The 21,089-nt window shown below is 34.9% G+C and overlaps 1 protein-coding gene across 5 annotated transcripts in view; it reads right to left on the bottom strand.

The window, feature by feature from the left end:
• Positions 1 to 21,089, bottom strand: part of GULP1 (GULP PTB domain containing engulfment adaptor 1) — a 282,987-nt gene that overhangs the window by 45,305 nt on the left and 216,593 nt on the right. For 4 of the 5 annotated variants that reach the window (XM_063101617.1, XM_063101641.1, XM_063101623.1 and 1 more), the window contains 2 exons: positions 13,851 to 13,922; positions 7,517 to 7,615 (listed from right to left, as the gene is read on the bottom strand). In XM_063101617.1, coding sequence (XP_062957687.1) covers positions 7,517 to 7,615; positions 13,851 to 13,922 — 171 coding nt within the window. The remainder of the gene's footprint in view (positions 1 to 7,516; positions 7,616 to 13,850; positions 13,923 to 21,089) is intronic. The other variant, XM_063101634.1, reaches the window with a different exon arrangement.

Here is a 21,089-nt window from a genome sequence, read left to right as displayed (position 1 = left end):
GATTAATAATGTATTTTAAAATCTTGTCTCACACATGTATATTTAACTATAAATAAATTTACTTTAGGAGCATCATATTTAGTTGTCTTTTTTTCCTAAATTAAAGCTTATAGCTAAAATAAAATGAAGAAAAGATTTTTTTCCTGGTTCACTCATGTCTTCTCAAATAGTGGTTTCTAAATTCACGTCTGTGAAAAGGCTGTATCAGAGTTACCTGGGAAGGTCATGTTTTCTCTCTGTTTCTCTGTCTTTCTTTCTATGTGCATATATACACATAACAAGCCTTTCTCTGAAGATTGGGATTCTGAAAGGCCTGGGTGGACTCCAGCAATCAGTTTGAGGGATGTCCTGGGGGCAATGATACTCAGAAGAGCTTGTAAGTCCCTGTTTTAGATGACCTACATTTGTAAATGGATTTAAAAATGGTATTTTCTATATATGAGTAAGAGATATTCACTCTATATTCATATGTAATATAAGTGAACGTATAAAACATCTCAAAGATTTTTAAACTCCAAGATTGCTCTTCAGGTTAGTTAGGGATAAAAAGAGATGCTACTTTCCCATTGAAAGTTCAGAAGACATATTTTGGGAGAACTTCAATTGAGTGTCTTAAAAATTAGCTATTCAGTATAGAAAATTAAGACTTTCAGATGAGAAAAAAAGCAATGATATTATTTATCAGGGTAAGTCAAGATAGGATGATCAACAGTCAACTGGCTAATCATGTTGAGTTGAATGCCACCTCACTGATAGTTTGTAAATGGGGTTTAGGTTGGGAGCAGCATGAAGATTTGATAGGAAAACCTTAGGAAACAGAATGTTATGGTTGACAGGTTATCAATGGGGGATGATTATTGGTAGAAATCTGAAAACATGATTTTCCAATGATAAAAATAGTAGGTGGCAATCATCCACTTCCTTGTCACTTTTACCTTTATTATTTTATTACCAACCACAGACTTTTTCTAAGCCCTGGTCAATTTTTGACTCTATCTACCTTACTTTTTCTTCACTCTACAATATTACCCACTATGATTTTTCTGTAAATTTTTCATATTTCCATTTTCATGTTTACAGGCATTTACAGGAAATTTTTCTTTATATTTCAGGTGAAACACAAAAGATCAGGAGAGCAGATAGAACAAATAATCTGACAAATCATAAGTTACTGGTTAATTGGGTTTCATAAGGGTAGGTGTCCCCAAGTGGTCAGGAAGCCAGAAAAGAAAAAGCAAACAGATATGATGGCCTAACTGGTTGACAGAAGTCTTTAAAAGAGATTTCACATGTCTTTCATTAGAAGGAATAGTCTCATTTAAAAGGTCAGACAAATATCCAAACCACATGTTTTCCAGAAGGGGAGAAAAAAGGGAAAGGCATTGAAAATCTATTCAATGAAATAACAGTTGAAATTTCCCAGGTATAGGAAGAGACACAGACCTTCAGATCTAGGAGGCTCAAAGATCTCCAAATATATTCATACAAAAATGTCCAATCTGAAACACATTATAGTCAAATGAGCAAAACTCAAAGACAAAAAGGGAACCTAAAAGCAGCAAGAGAAAAGCATAAAGTCAATTATAAGAAAGTCCCCTTCAGACTAACAGCAGACTTCTCAACAGAAATCCTGTAGGCCATAAGATAATGGAATGATATATTCAAAATAAAAATAAAGAAAAAATAAAGAAAGAAAAAAAAATTGCCAGCCAAGAATACTATAACCAGCAAGGTTAGCCTTCAGAAATGAGGGAGAAATAGTGTATTTTCTAGACAAACAAAAACCATGAGAGATCACTATGACAGAACCAGCCCTACAAGAAATCCTCAAGGGAGTCCTGCATCTGGAATCCAAAAAATGATAATGACTACCGTGAATAAGCAAGAAAGAACAAAACCCACTTGCAGAGCAAAAATGCAGACACGAAAGACAAAGAAACTATATCTTACCAAAAAACCAACAAACACAGAAGACAAATAAAAAAACGGAAAGAAAGGAACAAAAGATACTTTAAACATCCAAATGAAAAGTGACAAAATGCCAGGAGTAAGAAAATACCTTTCAATAACGACCCTACATATAAACAGGTTAAATTCCTCATTCAAAAGACACAGACTGACTGAGTGGATTAAACAGCTAGACCCAACTATATGCTGTCTTCAAGAGACTCACCTCACCTATAAAGATAAACACAGACCAAGAGTAAAGGTATGGAAAAAGATATACTACGGAAATGGAAACCAAATACAAGCATGAGTAGCTATTCTTATATTAGATAAAGCAGACTTTAAATCAAAAACCATAAAAAGAGAAAAAAAGGCCATTATATAATGCTAAAGGGATATATCCAGTAAGAAGATATAATGATTATAAATATATATATAAACCCCCCACCAGAGCACCCAGATATGTAAAGCAAACACTATTAGACTTAAAGAAAGAGATGGACCCAAATACGATAACAGTAGGGTCATGAACACCTCTCCCTCAACATCAGAAAGATCATCTAAGCAACAAATCAACAGAGAAAAACAGGATTTAAGCTACACTTTAGACCAACTGGAGCTGGCAGATATCTGCAGAACATTTCATCAACAGCTACAGAATGTACATTCTTCTCATCAAGCACATGGAACATTCTCCAGGATAGATCACATGTCAGGTCACAAATCAAGTCTCAACAAATATAAAAAAACTGAAATCATTTCAAGTTTCTTTTCAGACCACAACAGATTGAAACTAGAAATCAATAACAAGTGAAACTCTGGAAACTATACAACTACATGGAAATTAAACAACATGCTCCTGAAGGACCTATGGGTCCAAGAAGAACTTAAACAGGAAATCAAAAAATTCCTCGAAACTAATGAAAATAAAGATTTAGGTTAAAGTAAAAGTTGCAATGCCTATCCATACACTCTTCAGCTAGCCAACTGATAACATGCCACATTTGCATTTACATGATCCCTCTCTCTGTCCCTCTTTACACACAAACACATACCCCACACATTTAGGATATTAGTGGTAGTCATCTTGTAGTGTTTTAAGTTTTTATATTTTGTGCTTTTCTAAGGACATGGCACTGTTAAATTGACAATTCTAAAAACTAAAGATGTTCTCTCTATATACTGCATCAATCATTTTGTATTTTCTAAATACTTAAACTTTCTATCAATTAATGAAAAACTTGAAGCATTCTAAATGTTCACTAATAAGAGAATGATTTAGTAGATTATGTTACATGAACTTGGTGAAATGTTTATAGCCTAGGGTACACTATGGACAGACTCAAATCAAAAAGAACAATAACATATAAATATGATACATAAAGTGCTGCTGTGAATTGAATGCCCCCACTCACTGAAGCTTAAATTATGCCCCCCAAAGTTCCAGGCTAGTTTCCCCCCACTGTGACAGTGTTGAGAGGATGGGAAATCCTATTATGGTAATTGAAAGGTGGGGCCTTGAAGAGGTGATAAAATTGTAGGACCATGCTGTAGTGAATGGATTAATACTGGAGTCTAGGGTGTGGTTCTGAGGGCTTTAAAAGAACAGCACATGACAGTCTCTCTTTCTCTGTTCTGTCATTTTCTAACATGTGAGATCCCTGCACTGCTGTAAAGCTACCCCCAAGGAAGACCCTCCCAGATGTGTTCCCTGGACTTTGGACTCACGGTCTCTGAAACTGTAAGCAATAAATTTTGTTTTCTTATAAATCACCCAGTTCTAGTTATTGTGTTGTAAGCAACAGAGATAGATTAATACAAGTGTATTATCAGTCATACATATTTCAAGGTGTACTTTGACAAGTCTCAAACATTCAGATGAGAAATTGAAGTAATAGTTGAAAGAAAGTGAGCGGAGATGCCAGGTACCATTCAAGCTTTATTAAAGGAAGAAAATCTGCCGGGCTGTGCTCAAAGTGGGGAACAGCCCAGGGCTGCCCTGAAAATGGGGGACAGCACCAGGTGTGGGGGTGGTAGAGCTTATATAGTGTGCCAAGGGCTGGCTGATACCATAAAGGAGGAGCATTATGTTAATATGGATCAGGGTGGAGAACTGCGTCCTTGCGGAAGCAAAAGGGGTTTCTGTTTAAGTCAGGAGGCTTCTCGTAAAGGGAAGGGGGAAGGTAGGAGAGGGGGTGGTTGGTGCCATTTTGTACTTGGGCTTGTCTAAGGTGGTGCTGGTTATGTTGCAGATCTATTAATAGTTAATTACACACACACACACACACACACACACACACACACACACACACACACACACACAAAAACACACTCCAAAACAACACAGAATCTGTATGATTTAGTAGAAACCTTTCCACACAACATGGCCTACAAATGACCTGTTCTGGCAGGACAGTGCAACTATACATCCATTTAATTTTGGAAGTAAATGCATGAATAGGATTATTTTTCTTTTGTAATGCATGTAAGACTACACTTCCATTGCTATTCTTTTGGTTGCACTGTCCCTCTGAAACTTACTACTTCCTCAGCCAATTGCTGTTTTTGTAATACTGTTTGCCTGATGAATTCACCTCAGCCAACCCAACTGTTCAGTAGATAATGTCTCATTTTCAACTGCCTTGTTTCTCAGCAAACTACATATATTCCATTACATGCTTGAATTGCTCTTCTACTATCTTTTTATCATTTCCTTTTTGTTTTCAGCTACCTCAGTAGTTATCTTGGGATAGCCATAACCAAAGAAACTCTCCATGTCTTTGTTTGTTATTTAATGTGGAGGGTGGATAATAGGAGAATATTAGACTGAATTATTGTGGGAGGTCTTAAATTCATGTCTTGAAAAATTTGAAAAAAATGCCATTGTTCTTTAACATGGAATTGAAGAACAATAACTGTGGTTGCCTCTGTGCCACCATCCAGTAGTCCTAACCAGATTACAAATGCAAAATTTCCACATTCAGAGATTCTGATTCTGTAGGCTAAGATGGGGTCTTAGAACTTATTTTTGCAAATGCTCCCAACAGTTTTTATGCAGCTATTCCATGGACTTCAATTTGAAGATGAGCCCCACTGTATGTAGCCATCAAACTATATACTACACCAGAGACCCTCAAACTTTAATATGCATATGAATCACTGGATTTCTTTTTAACTTGCAGATATGGATTCATTGGGTTGGGAATAGGGCCTAAGTTTCTATGTTTCTTATAAGCACCCAATAGATGCTGATGCTGCTGGTTCACAGACCACATTTTGAATAGCAAGATGTTTTGGGGAACCAATATTTACAGAGATGAAGATATCAGTGGCACCTGCAAGACTAGTAAAAATTTGTAGGCCTGTGAAAAACATATTCACAATTTATTTATAGGCCAGGAAATGCAGGAATAGGATTATTCCTATTGGTTTTTAAATTGAACTAATTTGTCAATAAGCACGCTACAGTGTTAGAAGAAAATTTTGACAATATATGTTTGTAAAATAATTGGAGCTGCATGTTAATTTTTCCAAATTGACTATCATGGTGTTACAAACATTACTAAACAATAATTCTACGGCATTGTGTATAAAGTTCTATGTTAGTTTGCTAGGGCTGCCATAACAAAATACCACCGACTGGATGACTTAAACAACAGAAATTTATTTTCCCCCAGTTCTGTAGTTCTCTGGAGTCTCTCTCCTTGGCTTGCAGACAGCTGCCCTCTTGCTGTGTCTGTGGTCTTTCCTCTGTGTGTGTGCATCCCTGGTGTCTTTTCCTCTTCTTATAAGGTCACCAGTCATATTGGATTAGGACCCCTCCCTTAGTGTTTCACTTAACCTTAATTACCTCTTTAAAGGCCCTATCTCCAAATACAGTCATACTGGGGATTAGGGCTTCTACATAGGAATTTTGGAAGGAAACAATTTAGTCCGTTACAAGTAAATACTAATAAATTTGAATCTAGAATAGGCTATGTTTTAAAATATTTTATTATATTTGTGGGGGACAAAGGCCCTTAAATAAAAGAACTTAAGTTTACTTGTATTACAGGCTGAATCACATTTCCCCAAAATTCGTATGTTGAAGCCCTAATCCCCAGTACCTCAGAATGTTACTGTATTTAGAGTGTTAAATTAAATAAGCAGGAGGCCATCAGCCTGAGGCTTTCTCCATACTTTGAGTTACTACAAAACAAACTGTAATCTAACTTTATATGTAAAGAAACTGAAACTTAGGAGTATAATAAAAAGCTGAGTTTTAGCCCATCAAAAGCAGGTGGGTTTCAGCCAGTCACAGGAAGCCAGCTCATCACACCATGCCCAAATAAGACAGACACCTACCTGTGGCCAGTCAGGTGATTTCTCTGCTTTGCTTCTGTGCCCAGTAAATGCTCGCTGTTACTCTGCTGGGCAGAGCTCTCTGATCCTCTTCTGTTTCTGAGTGTTGCCTGACTCATGAATCATTTTTTGCTCAAATAAACTCTGCTAGATCTAATTTGTCTAAGGTTTTTCTTTTAACAGGAGATAAGGTCTTTAAAAGGGTAATTAAGTTAAAATGAGGCCATTAGTGTGGTCCCTAATCCAATCTAACCAGTGTCCTCATAAGAAGAGGCAACTTGACATACAAAGAGACACCAGAAGTGTGCATGCACAGAGGGAAGGCCGTGAGAAGAGGCAGCAAAAGGAGGCTATCTGCAAGCCAAGTAGAGGCGCCTCAGGGAAAACTAACCCTGCTGGCCTCTGGACCTTGGGATTCCAGCCTCCACAACTGTGAGAAAATGAATTTCTGTTGCTTAAACCACCCAGTCTATGGTATTTGTTATGGCAACCCTAGAAAACTAACACACTGATGATTTCTACAGGCAATGAAAGTCAGTGCAAAACATTTTAACAAACAATATACAGCTTTTGTTTTCTTTCATACTTAGTGAACCACAGTTTGCATTTCTTTCACATCATATGAAGAAAAATTTCTAAATAAAACTCTAAACAATGTTGAATACACTCAGCTTTCTGTATCTGCAGGTTCTGCATTTGCAGATTCAACCAACTATGAATCAAAAATATTCGGGAAAAAAACCAATAAAGAATAACAAAATGACAATTAAAAAATAATGCAAATAAAAAACAATATAGTATAACAACTATTTATATAGCATTTACATTGTTTTAGGTATTATAAATAATCTATAGATGATTTAAAGTATACGGGAGGATATGGGTAGGTTATATGCAAATACTACGCTATTCAATATAAGGGACTTGAGCATCCCAAGAGTTTGACATCTGCAGGATTTCTGGAACCAATCCCTCATGGATACCAAGAGACAACTGTACACTTAACATAAATTATTACATCTCAAACACAGGCGAAAAAACAGACCACTCAGAAAGCAATTCCAAAAGTTGCTTTACCCCCTAAAAATACGATACAGTTTTAAATTGTCATTAACTGAGAACTAAACAGTTCAAATTGGTAACAAATTTTAAATATTTATTAAAATAGAAATATAATTGCAATTAATTAAAGATTAGAGTGCTTCTGACATTCAAAAATAAGCCTTACCTTTGTTTTGGGTTCTAGAATTTTTACTCCATAAATTGATATTTGCAATTCAACTTTAGGAATTTTCTGGCCTTCAGATTTCTTGATATGTCTTGCAAACTACAAATGAAAAATTATTCACAAAACTATAATTCTGTTTCTGTGAAGAATGAATACAAACAAATATGATTTAGAGTTTGTATTCAATGTCAGAATTTTCATTAAATGAATTATTGCCCATTACAAAGTATTTTATGAAAATAGTCTCAAAATATTTAGAAATCATAGCAATTTACCATTATAGTTCAGATTGATTTTCGTGACTTTTTAAAAACACGATTTAAATGCACTTTTTTCACAATATTTTAAAAATTGTATTGTTAACAGATAATTGAGAAAACAAAAGATAATTGACCTCTGCTTATCTTTGTGGGAAGATAAGCAGATAATTGACCTCTGCTTATCTTTTTGGGAAGATAAACAGAGGTCAATTTATTTTTCTGTGCATCTTTTTCTTTTATTATCTCTAGAGAACTTACAGTTCACCAGCTGCTGGATATGCCATCTTTGCTATTTTTTGATCTTTACCTAGTTTGGTACACTGTCCTATCTAACCAAAATCAATGAATGAAAACAGACAGATTACCATATCCAAACTGAAGCTAAGGATTGAAGTAATTATCCCAGCTAAAAGACTCAGGTACAACTAGACTTAGTTCCGAATTATTAAAAATGTGAGTATCTTGAAAACAAACATTTTTTCAGTGTTTTCATTGTAGTATTTATTGTACCTTCTCAAGGAATTAGTGAGCATATGTAAATGCTCATTAGGTTCTGTCATAAAATCAAAAAGAAAATCAGAATAGTCATGCACTTAGTAGACGGTTTCTGCCTTTCTCCCAGTATTGCCTATTTAGTGGTGTAAAATTAAATTTAAATATTAAACACTGAATTTATTTTTTAAACTTTTATTTTGGAATATTTACGCTATACACACACACACAACATATATATGCTATTTGGTAAGTCCAATGCGATATCTAGGACATATGAAGGTGCTTCAAAAAGTTCATGGGAAAAAAGATTAATGCGAATCTTTCCATGAACTTTTTGCAGTACCCTCATACATACAATAAAAAATGTTATTATTTATTTGAAATTCAAAGTTTATTGGGTGTCCTGATTTTATCTGCATCCCTACTCTCTCTGTTTTCCTTCTCTTCTCCCTCCCTTCCCCTTTCTTTTTAAGAAATGGAAAGAAAACTATTGGAAAAAAACAGGTTTTCTTATCCCTCTTTTAGGGCTTAGAAAAGTTATTTCTCAGTATAACATTTTTTCAGCATATAGATCATCCTAACTTGACTCAAAATAGATGACATGTAGGCAGGGTGGGGTTCCAGTCCTCTTGTGTGTCATATTTAGTTGCATTACACATATCATTCTAATCTGGGGCAGATGTGAGTACACATGGTATAGCTCAGTCCCTGAAGCAGAGAGCGGTTAAAAGCCTTTTTGTCTTTTCATGGCTTTGCACTGCCATGGAGAGTAACATAATTAATGCATACACAAATGCCTTGAAGTGTCTGCCTTCATATCCCAAGGGGTACCATTTGTTTCATTCCATTTTGGGTGGTGTAATTTTTTAGCTTGCTGTCTGCCCTGCTCTGTCAGTGCAGGCTGCTATTTTGTTTTTTTCTTTTTTTCCTGTATCCAGCAGTCTTATACTGTGCACATGATTCAACAAATTTGTGCCAGAGAATTTTCTTTTTTGTCTTTAAGAAACTTGTTTTGCTTCAATGCAGATCTTTAAAAATTATCCCAGCTCTTTCTCACAGAATGTGGATTAATTTTGTTTCTTTTCCCTTCATAAACTTCTATTGGCATCATTAAACAAATTGGGGGTTTTAACATGCGAAGGCTTACAAAATAAATCAGCTGCTCCCCATCTCTGTAAATGTATCTGAGCAAAGAAACTCCCATTGTTGGCTGCAGAAGTATCCACTCTTGCTTCCTAGGTGCTGCTGTTTTCCGTAAACACAAAGAGCAGTGGCTTCTGAGGCCCCTTCCACATCTGGACACAGCCATTCCTGTGACCTCTGACAAGCATTGTGCAACCTTATATTTTCCAAAATGTCCACCACAAAACCACCACTAATATTAAACTTATCTGTTGAGAAGGGAAGAAAGAATGGAAGAAATGAAGAAAGGAAGGAAGTAGAAGCTGGAGGTAGCAAAAACAAAGAGGAGGGATTAGAAGTAAGAGAGAGAGGGCAGCAGGGAGGGAGGGAGGAAAGGGAACGGAGAGAATGAGAGAAAGAAAAAGAAGCCTAAAATATCTGATCTAAGATTTCTGAAACCTTTCTCTCTGCTTCATATAAAGATGAAGTAATTGTGTTCAAGGAAGCTTCAGAGGTCATCCAATCTTCCTATTTCAAAGATGAGAAAAATAAGTCCCAGAGAAGTTAAGCACCTTGGTCATAAAATGGATTTGTAACAACTCGGTCTACAATGTAGTTTTCCAGATATACACTAAATAACCTTTTCCTTTTACACAGCATATTTTCTGCATTTAAAAAACAAAATTGCCAGTTCTATTTTCAAGCATTTCAAGGCTTATTATACTGGTTGTTGAACACATGTTGCAAAACTCTTATGCCTGAGGTTATATTTATTCAATGTGCATTTTAAAGAGAGTTTAATATTCTCCTTCCTGCCTCTCTATGTTTTTCCTAAAACTTAAGCTTATTGTATTCCATAGTTTGCATGCTCCCCTTTAAGTCCCTTTTTCTATCGGCAGACCTATTAATTATGTTCTGAAATATTTCTAATTTATATTTTGAACACATGCTGCTCAAGCTATCTTAAATTCTTTTTTCTCCCTATTTACTACTTTAATGTTAATGCTTGAAGAGTCTTTTTGCAGACTTCTTTCAATTTTTGCATCAGTGGATTCATTTCTTGGTAGATATAGCTAGAGTGATCTACTATTAAAACTTGAATATAATAATCCAATCAAAATGATTCAAAGGGTGTAAAGCATGAGCATTCTGGGGAATGTATGAATACAACAAACAAAACCAAGCTTTTATTGGTTGGTTTAAAATGATAGAGAAGGATGAATTATTACTTGAAATACATAAAGTATTTAGTTAAATTTATATCACTGCTATGTAGAATTGTTAAAAGTTAAAAGGAGCACAACTAAGTTTCAATTTCATCATCACACAAATTTCTATCCATTTCTCAAATGACTTTTTAAAAAGTGAAATCCAATTACACTACTAAAGGAATTTTTATTATTAGTCAAGAAATTATTTAATTATTACTTTGTGCCTATTTTTCTGAGCTACTATTCCTCTTTGTGGTTCTTCTACTTAAATTTTTAATTTTGTTATTATTATTCCTAATAATCCTGTGGGAAAATCAGCTATGTTTGTATATAATTAAATTAAATATTTCATTAGCAAAATAACTGGTTGTAAAGACAAAGCAGAGTGTTATGCTACACAGAGTGAGGTTGACTGCTAGGCTGAGACTTAACAGGACTCGACATTAGTTCCAAAAGGCCACATTTCCTTGAAGTAACTTCATGTAATTTTAATTTATCTGCATTGGAGTGAGGGGTCTCTCCTCCAAAACTGGGCCCCAAGAATGCTGCCCCTAGTTTTGTCCCAGGGAAACTGATGTTTGAATCTGTATGCCAAAACTTATTCACGTGTGAACATAACAAACAAATTGTTTATGAAATACATTGAGCCTTCTGACATTTGTACTAGTTGTTTTAATAAAAAATAGATAAATCACTATGAAAAATGAAATTCATTACCATAACAATCCTATTAAGTACATAGAAATTGAAAAGTGTTTTTAATTATTACATTTTTAAAAAAACTGTGTTTTCTTTAATCTCAGGTTAAAACATGATTAAGAAATAGAAATTGTGGAACATGATTAAAAAATATTTAAAAATGTTGTTTTGAAAAATATATAATCCGAAGGCAAAAATTCAATACTCATAAAAATTAATACATTACAGAAAAATTATAAACTATAAAATCTCTGTAAAATGACAGAAAAATAGTACATAAAAAACCCAAAGTTTAAACATTTTTCTTGAAAACCGAGCAGACATCATTAAACATAGTAGCATGAAAAATACATCATTAAAAATCGTTTATGTTTTCTGTTAGTTTGTATTATTCTTAATCCTTCTGAGTTCTTATTTAATGTCAGAAGCTAATATACTAATACTGCAAACTTTTAAAAAAGGAGTAAACATAAATAAAATGTTATCTTCGGTGATAAATAAGATCAAATACTAAAGTATAGTAGATTTTAAAAAAGGAGTCAGAATACATATGTCTAAGAAAAATAAGCAGAAAATTAAAATGGGGATTGCGTACTCATGGTAAAGGAGCAAACTTCTTCTTTTAGTAGAGCCACAGCACCACCTACGGGCCATTTCTACATGACAACAAAAAATGAAAAGGAGCCTGGGTCGATGTTTTTAAAATACATGTAAAAGTGGAAAGATTTATAAGATCTGAAGAGAAACCAGAGTATAATTCCTGGTGTACTTTGAATTGTAGCCTCTGACCCCTTCCTCAAAGAAACAAAAAAATAAAAATAAATAAAAAGTATTGTTTTATTCATTCTCAGTGTGTGAATCAGGCTTAGATATACTTCTTTCCTGATATACAAAATTCTGCAATTAGCAAAGTAAAAATTGCTTATTAAATACATATTTATTCCAGAAGACACTTGAAAGACAAAAGCAACTGTAAATTAAGTATGCATTTAAAACTATAATACATGGTTTTTATCTTGTTTTAAATTATATTCCTGTATTAACAGAGTACATTTCTAGACCCCATATAAAATCCCACAAAAATGTATGTAACCTAGCAATTATTTAGAAAGCATCTGATTTCAAATATCTCTCTCTATTTTATCCAGTCATTCTTGTAATTGAATAGTTTTGGCTCTGGATTTAGGGTTGACTGAATAAAGAATCACCTAGGTATAGAGAAACATTAAGTGTAAATCACTGTTCTTTTATAAAACATTCTGATTGTAGTGAAGTTGGACTCATGTCCAGAATTTGCAACATTTTAAAAACATTTAAATAGAGTCCTATTCTAAATGTTGTCCGTAGACTGAGGCCTTTTAAATCCTCTATCAGTGCTTTAAAATATTGGCTAAATGAAGGTTAAGTCTGAATTATGACCCCATGAGTAGTGGAAAGAAATGGCTGGCTTGTCCACTCTTTTTCCAAATGTGAGTGACACTATCTTGGGACCTTTTGGCATTTTTACTTTAAAGGATTAGGTAAAATATTTACATATAAAATGGATGGATAAAAATATTATCCATCTTTATTTCTTCACCCAGAATACAAGCTATACCACTTCAGCTTTTCCTCAATGAAAACACCGAGTAAATTCCACTTGATATGATATTCTCAAAGCAAAGGAATACATTTTAATGTCTATGACTTTGCCTGGAACAATCAGAGGCCTAACTCTCCTGTAGAGTAACTGGATTGTCTCTAAACCAAATAAAGATAGAGAAGGGTTGTTTCTCCAAAATTATGAGAGCAGCCATAGAGAATAACACAGAGAATTAATTGTGTAAACAAAGTAGCAGTATGTGGATTTTATAATACACTAAAGATGATAATTCTGTTGAAGGACTTTTTCAAATTTTAAAATCTCAGTGAAACAATGTCCTTTGATATGGGAAGCAATTAGAAAAACAGGCTTTGTGGCATCTTGTGTAAGATTTTTTTCAGGAAACTTGCCGATTATGACTATACCAGGCTGCTTGTTAAATGTCCTCTTCTCTCTTAGCCCCCCATGGCTGCTCATCAATATGTCTAGATCCTCTTGGATTTGCCCATTGGGAAATCTTTAATATACAGTGTCACTGCAAAATTTTGCTTTGAAATGAACTCTAAAGCCACATTTTCAACTGGTGGATATGATATATTAAATATTTGAAATAGTTGTTATGCCATTACCAATTTTTGAGTTAAGGCATAAGTGCACATTGTCCAAGCAAAGACAAGTTACTAAGTGTCAACACTTATGAAATATCGGCATTAAATATTTTTGTTGAGTATGAGCAATTACACCTTAGAAAAATACAAATAGTACGCCATATTCAGAAAAAAATTAGTTGTGTGTACGTATTTATTAATAATGTGTCCTTGATCTGGTGATATTTATTCAATAGACCATTTTTAACAGTGTGAAGCTATACATGCTGCAAAGCTATTCATGCTTTGATTTCCGTCAGTTTGCTGACAACATGAAAGGATCAAAACACTAGACATTCATTTGAAGGCTTTTCCTACCTTTAGTTTTCTTACAGCATCTCTCACAACTTCTGTCCCTTTTGGTTGCTCCACTTCTGTGCTGCCAAGAAACTGAAAATGGCCATTTGTGAGACACAGGCTTTACTTCATCACATATCCTTAAATTATTTTTGAACTATAATGTTGCATAATAGAACAGTTTGATAGAAATGCAAACCCAAGCCCTAATTAAACAGAAGAATTATTAATTTATATTATTTGTATGCTATATGAAAATATAAATATATTACTTCATCATTTACAATTCCTGTTATTCAAATATTTTTTAAGGCATACATTATCTAAATATTTTACTAACAGATTTTTACTGAAAAGAAAATTAAAGTTATTTTATTAGGCTCAAAAGAATAAAGTTGATTTCAACAGGTACAATTTAATGAATACCTTAATAATTATAATTATCTGTAAAGTCAAAGCATATAAATGATTTCTAGTTGTTACTATAAACTTCAATAGTACATTTCAGTTTATAATTTCAAATCAACATTTTTCTGTTTTCTAATTATGAAATTCATATAGCATGTAGAATTTAAAAGACAAACATTTTTTTAATACCCACATACACCATTCAATAAAGCTATAGCTAGACTAATTCTTTAAAAATAAAACATACAGGATTTACAATTTTACTAAATTTTAAGATAACCCTGATGATAGTCATTGAGGGTGCTTATCTTACCTGACCAATACAAAAAATAAAATGTTTTTTAACACATTGTAACAAAATCTCTACCTTAATATCTCCTAAATAGAAGTCCAATATCATGAAATGTTCAAGACCAAGTAGAATTGAATTACAGAGGTTTTATTCTAGAAAACATTCTAGACAAATAGCAAATAATCATTAAAGTCACAAAATATATATAATTTCTCAAGAGTCTTTTTGCTCTTGTCATATACTACCAAGGATAACACCAAAGAGAGTCATGCATTCACCACTTCTCACATGTACAGACTAGATGTGTGTGTGTGTGTGTGTGTGTGTATGTGTACACTTTATGCCAAATGATTAAATGGAATGTTCTTCATGTGTTAACTTACAGAATGGAAGGGAACAAAATAATAAAGCCACGGTATCCCTTATTCTTCCCTTCCTTCTTGAAAAAATAACAACTACAGAAATTAGAGTATCATTGTTTTGAAATGGGCTTTCTTCACTAGTGGATTGAGAATTACCCAGGGAGCAGGGTAAAATGTAAAAATGCAGATTCCTCAGTGAAATAAATCAGAATCTTTAGGGGTAGGGCCAGGGAATTATATTTCTAAAAGCATTGCAGGTGATTCTTTGTGCTAAATTCTAAGGAACAGAGTTAACAGGTCATGAGGACCGTGGAAGGTAGATACAAAGGATGAGTTGAAAATACAGTATATACTTGCTGTTCCCTTTCTGATGAGCTCACAGAGGAGAAATAAACCTCAGTTGCTCTCAGGCAAAGAGAAGTCTTAGTACTCAGATGCTATAAACTGTAATGGTTCTTTTTCTTAATATGTTCAAACACAGTTCCTTTTTTCTAATATGCTCAAACTATACAAACAACAGCTACCGGGGCCTAGGTAAGATATCATCAGGCACTCAGTTTGCCCACTGCGAGATCAAGTTGTTGGTTGATCAGGTATACATAAAAGACCAAAGTAAATGAGAAATTCTCAACTTAAAAGGAACTGAAAACCTGCTACCAAGATGTGGGAGACAGCCAAATCTATTCCTGACACCAATGGACCTGTCACATTTCTTCTGTTTTAGATCAGTGTTTTCAATCTTGGTTGCATGATAGAATCACATGGGGAACCTTAAACTTATTACCAATGTTTATTAGTCTGATTTAATTGGTCTGGGGCAGAACCAAGACATCTGTACATTTTAAAGCTCCCGAGGTGATTTTAATGTGCCACCAGGTTTGAAAAGCACTGTTTTAGATCATCCAGAAAGGAAAAAGAGTTCAAGTAACAGAAGGAGAATTAACACAATAGGAGCTATTTAGTTCAGAGTAATTCCATGGGGTGAATTCCTGTTCTCCACTTCTCTGAATTTATCATTTCACTGAGAGATCCATTATTAGTGGGCAGTCTAGTATTAGCAGGGGCAGGGAGGTAAAGGCAGATACTTTATGGGTAAGTGATTCTTGAACTAGAAGAAGGAAGGACATGACGTGTCAATAACAGACTGTAATAGTTACTGGCAATATTTTTGGAAGAATATTTATACTTCAGCGGAAATGTTATAAGTCATAAATATTACATGGAAATAGCTCCGTATGGGAAAATTATGGAAGAACTCCAAGTATATTCTAAATGAATCAACCTCTAGCATTGCTTCAGGAACCTTTTAATATGCTTCTTTCACACTGGCTTTAATTAAACCATCTGAGTAATGAAACACCAGGAGAAGCCTTGAATAATGGTGGGAATTAAATTAAAAGACATCTTAATATGGAGTTTGCTACTTAACCCAACTTTTTCTCATATAATATTACATGATGTAAAGGAAAATAATTTTAAAGCTGAAAATTAGTTTATTCCTTATATTTCCTGTATTTTTAAAAATTATAAAATTCATCATGACACTCAGATTAAAGAATTCATATTTATATGCATTCTATATGCCTATATGCAATATTTATAAAACTCTGAAATACAATGCAGCATGCTAGAACAAGCTCCAGGCATAGACTCTGAAGACTTTTCTAACAACTTCAGAGTTATCTGACTCTTAAAAAAAGGGATAATAGTATTTCTCTTCTCTATTTGTAAAATTATTCTAAGGAGCAATTGCAATAAGAGATTTAAAAGAAAACACAACTCTGTAAATTGCAAAGTGTTTTATAATTATGAGGGATTGCCATTCCTTTATTTAGTGATTGTTTGCAGGGGAAGGCCCTCGGGTTTAATGGATACAGTTGGTGCCTGCTCAACTCTCCTGGGATGAACTTTATTAGAAAGTTATTAATTCCCATAGCCAGGGAATTAATCCATCCTATCCCAACAGAAGAGGTGTTAACTAGCTTAAGAAATTAGGGACCCATCCTTCAGCTTCCATATGCTTTGCTGCTAATGATTCACATTCAAGACCTTCAGAGCATTCCCTTTGGGCAATGAAGTCATTTGTCAGTACTGAGAGCTAGAAGCACCTGAGTTCACCTCCCACACCCCTCCCCAATCACCACGTTCCTTAACCAGTGTGTGACTGACTTGGTGTAAAGGTACAAAAGCCCAGCTCTGTTACTTGCAAGTGAGGTATAATCCAACGTATAATATGATGCAGAGTTGCCTGGGAATCAGGCTGAAGCTGGGGCTTCACCTGCCGTGTACTTTTTCCTTGATATCTTCCCCTTATCTGCTGTGTTTTTCCTACTCCTTTACGGATTTCTCCTGGGAGCATGCCCTTAATAAAGTGCATGGACACAACTCTCTGCCTTGTGGTCTAATTTTGGGAGAAACTTAGCTAAGACACTGGTTAAATGTTCAGATGCTAAAATTCCAGGATCATACAGTCTAGTATACAAACATATAAATAACTGAAATATTCTGTCATAATCCCTACCAAAAGGCTTACACAAAGTAAACAGATTAGAGACAAGACTTTGATTTTCATCTGTTTCTAACCTGCCTGGTGCCTAAGAGGTGAAAGAGAAGACAGAACTAAATCATGCCATAGCCAGGGAATTAATCCACCCTATCCCAACAGAAGACATGCTGTTTTAGTCCATTTTGTGTTGCTATAACAGAAATACCTGAGACTCGGCAATTTATAAAGGAAAGAGGCTTATTTGGCTTACGATTCTGGGACAGCTGCATCTGGCCTGGGCCTCAAGTTGCTTCTACTCATGGCGGAAAAACAATAGGCAGCTGGCAGGTACAAGCAGATCACATGGTGAGAGGACACAAGAGAGAGAGGAGGTGTCAGGGTCTTTTAAAGCAATGAGCTCTCACGGGAACTAACAGAGTGAGAACTCACTCATTACTCTCCCCTCCCTCAGGGAGAACATTAATCCATTCATGAGGGATCTGCCCCCATGACTCAATCAGTTTCCAACACTGCCACATTGAGGATCAGATTTCCACATGAGTTTTGGAGGGGACAACACATCCAAACTCCCTCAGATGCTAACTAGCTTAAGAAATTAGGCCAGGAGAAATCTGGACTGCAAAATGCTAGGCATGGCTGAGAGCCAAAGTGAGGCACTGAACCCTAAAACCAATATGAATATATTGCATTCATGATGAAAACAGCATACTAGAAAAAATTGCACTTAGAGAACAAAAGAGTTGACAGAAATTAAAATTATTACTCAGTTAATTTTAAAAGTACTAAGAATATTAGGCGGTAAAGTTAAAGAATTTCATTAAGAAGTAACTATTGAATGTTCACTATTTTTCAAGTACTATTCCAAGAATTGGAGATTCAGCAGAGAACAGAACAGAGCAAATTTCCTGCCCTTATGGACTTACACCCCAGTGAGGAAGCCATACAAGAAATGATATATAAATAAGTAAGTTATAAAATACTTTAGAAGTGCTCTGAAGAGACAGCAGGGATGAAGATGTGGAAGTGAAAAATATATCTGTGTGTCTGTGTGGCCACTGACTGTGTGTTGTACCATTTCAAATAGGAGACCTCACTAAAAAGTGAAATGTAAACCAACCAGACAGGATGTGATCCAACTAGAATTTAGGGATAAGGCAGGCCAGGCAAAGGGAACAGAAAGTGCAAAAGCCAGGAATGTAAAAGAAAGATATGAAACAGAACAATTAGAAAATTGGTCTAGGACAGTGTTTTCCAAAATTTGGTCCCTGGATGGGTAGCATCAGCATTATCTGAAAAATAGTTATAAATAAAAATTCTACTATCAGAAACTCTAGGAAGGGCCTCCAAATTGGTTTTAATATCTCCTCCAGGTGATGCTGATGCATGCTTAAATGTGCAAACCACTATTCTAGGAGATCTAACATCAAACCAAATGCAGTTATAGATAGAAAGAATAGGAAAAATTAAAGAAAGAAAATGATCACTTTTCCAGAATCAAAGTTATGAGTTTTCAGACTAAAGGACTCAATGTTACACCATTGTAATAAGTGAAAACACACATACGAGCATAAATAGGCTCATCATCATGTGCTAGATATAAAGAAAAGATGATAAAATATGCCAGAGAGAAACAAAAACCCCAAAGGATCAGGAACATGAATGACATTAGACTTCTTCACATCAATAAAAATGTAAGAAAAATGACTGCAAATTCTGAGGGAAAAATAAATGGTTTTTGAACCAAATTTCCAGGCTATGAGGAAAGAAAAATTTATACTGACATGTGCAAAGGCCCAAAAAATTGCCCTCTGATGCCCCAGTTCTCAGTAAGAAAAGAAGGGAGTAAAATAAAACAGAGGGTGAAATGAAACCCAGGAAGCAGGAGAGAGATGGCAACAGGATGTTCAAAACCATCAGAAATACGAATATCCAAAGCACAGCAGCACAACAGGTTATCCATAAACACAGAACAAAATAACAAAAGAGTGGGCATCCTTGTCTAGTTCCTGTTCTTAAAGGAAAAGCTTTCAGCTTTTCCCCATTCAGGATGATATTGGCAGTGGGTTTATCATTATGGCTTTAATTATGTTGAGATACTTTCCATCTATACCTAACTTATAGAGGGTCTAGGATTGGAAGAATCAACATTGTGAAAATGTCCATACTACCCAAAGTGATAAACAAATTCCATGTAATCTCCATCAAAATTCCAATGACATTTTTGTCAGAAATGGAAAAAACTATCCAGACATTTATATGGAATAACAAAAGACCATGCATAGCCATAGCAATGCTGAGCAAAAAAAAAAAAATAAAGCTGGAGGTATAACACTACCTGACTTTAAACTATACTACAAAGTTATAATAACCAAAACAACATGGTACTGGCATAAAAACAGACACATTGACTAATGGAATAGAATAGAGAATCCAGAAATCAACCCACACACCTACAGCCATCTGATCTTTGACAAAGGCACCAAGCCTATCCACTGGGGAAGGGACTGCCTCTTCAGCAAATGGTGCTGGGATAACTGGATATCCATATGCAGGAGAATGAAACTAGATCCATACCTCTCACCATATACTAAAATCAACTCAAAATGGATTAAAGGATTAAATATACACCCTGAAACAATAAAACTTCTTAAAAAAAACATAGGAGGAACACTTCAGGAAGTAGGACTGGACACAGACTTCATGAATATGAACCCAAAAGCATGGGCAACCAAAGGAAAAATAAACAAATGGGATTATATCAAACTAAAAAGCTTCTGCACAGGAAAAGAAACAATTAACAGAGTTAAAAGACATCAACAGAGTAGGAGAAAATATTTGCAAAATATACATCTGACAAAGGTTTAATATCCAGAATATACAAGGAACTGAAACATTACAAGAAAAAAAAAGTAACCCTATTAAAAAATGGGCAAAAGAACTAAATAGGCATTTCTCAAAGGAAGATATACGAATGGCCAACAGACATATGAAAAAATGCTCAACATCACTCAGCATCCGAAATGCAAATCAAAACCACACTGAGATACTATCTCACCCCGGTTAGGATGGCTAATATCCAAAAGACTGTAAATGATAAATGCTGGAGAGGTTGTGGAGAAAAAGGAACTCTCATACATTGTTGGTGGGACTGCTAAATAGTGCAGCATCTATGGAAAATGGTATGGAGGTTCCTCAAACAATTGCAGATAGATCTACCATATGACCCAGCTATCCCACTGCTGGGAATATACCCAGAGGAATGGAAATCATCAAGTCGAAGGTATACCTGTTCCCCAATGTTCATTGCAGCACTCTTTACAATAGCTAAGAGTTGGAACCAGCCCAAATGTCCATCATCAGATCAGTGGATATGGAAAATGTGGTATATCTACACAATGGAATACTACTCTGCTGTAAAAAAGAATGAAATACTGCCATTTGCAACAATATGGATGGACCTAGAGAGAATTATATTAAGTGAAACGAGTCAGGCACAGAAAAAGAAATATAACATTTCTCACTTATTTGTGGGAGCTAAAAATAAATAAATACACAAAAAAACTGGGGGGGGGGAGGAAAGAAGACACAACAATTACAATTCCTTGAAGTTGATACGACAAGCAAACAGAAAGGAGGTTGTTGGGAGGTGGGGGAAGAGGGAGGTGGGAGGAAAGTTTCGGTAATGGGCCACA

This window comes from Cynocephalus volans, chromosome 1 (assembly GCF_027409185.1).
Source record: "Cynocephalus volans isolate mCynVol1 chromosome 1, mCynVol1.pri, whole genome shotgun sequence".
Lineage (NCBI taxonomy): Eukaryota > Metazoa > Chordata > Mammalia > Dermoptera > Cynocephalidae > Cynocephalus > Cynocephalus volans.
The sequence above is the reverse complement of the archived record's forward strand: the minus strand, read 5'-3'. Positions and strand labels throughout refer to the sequence as shown.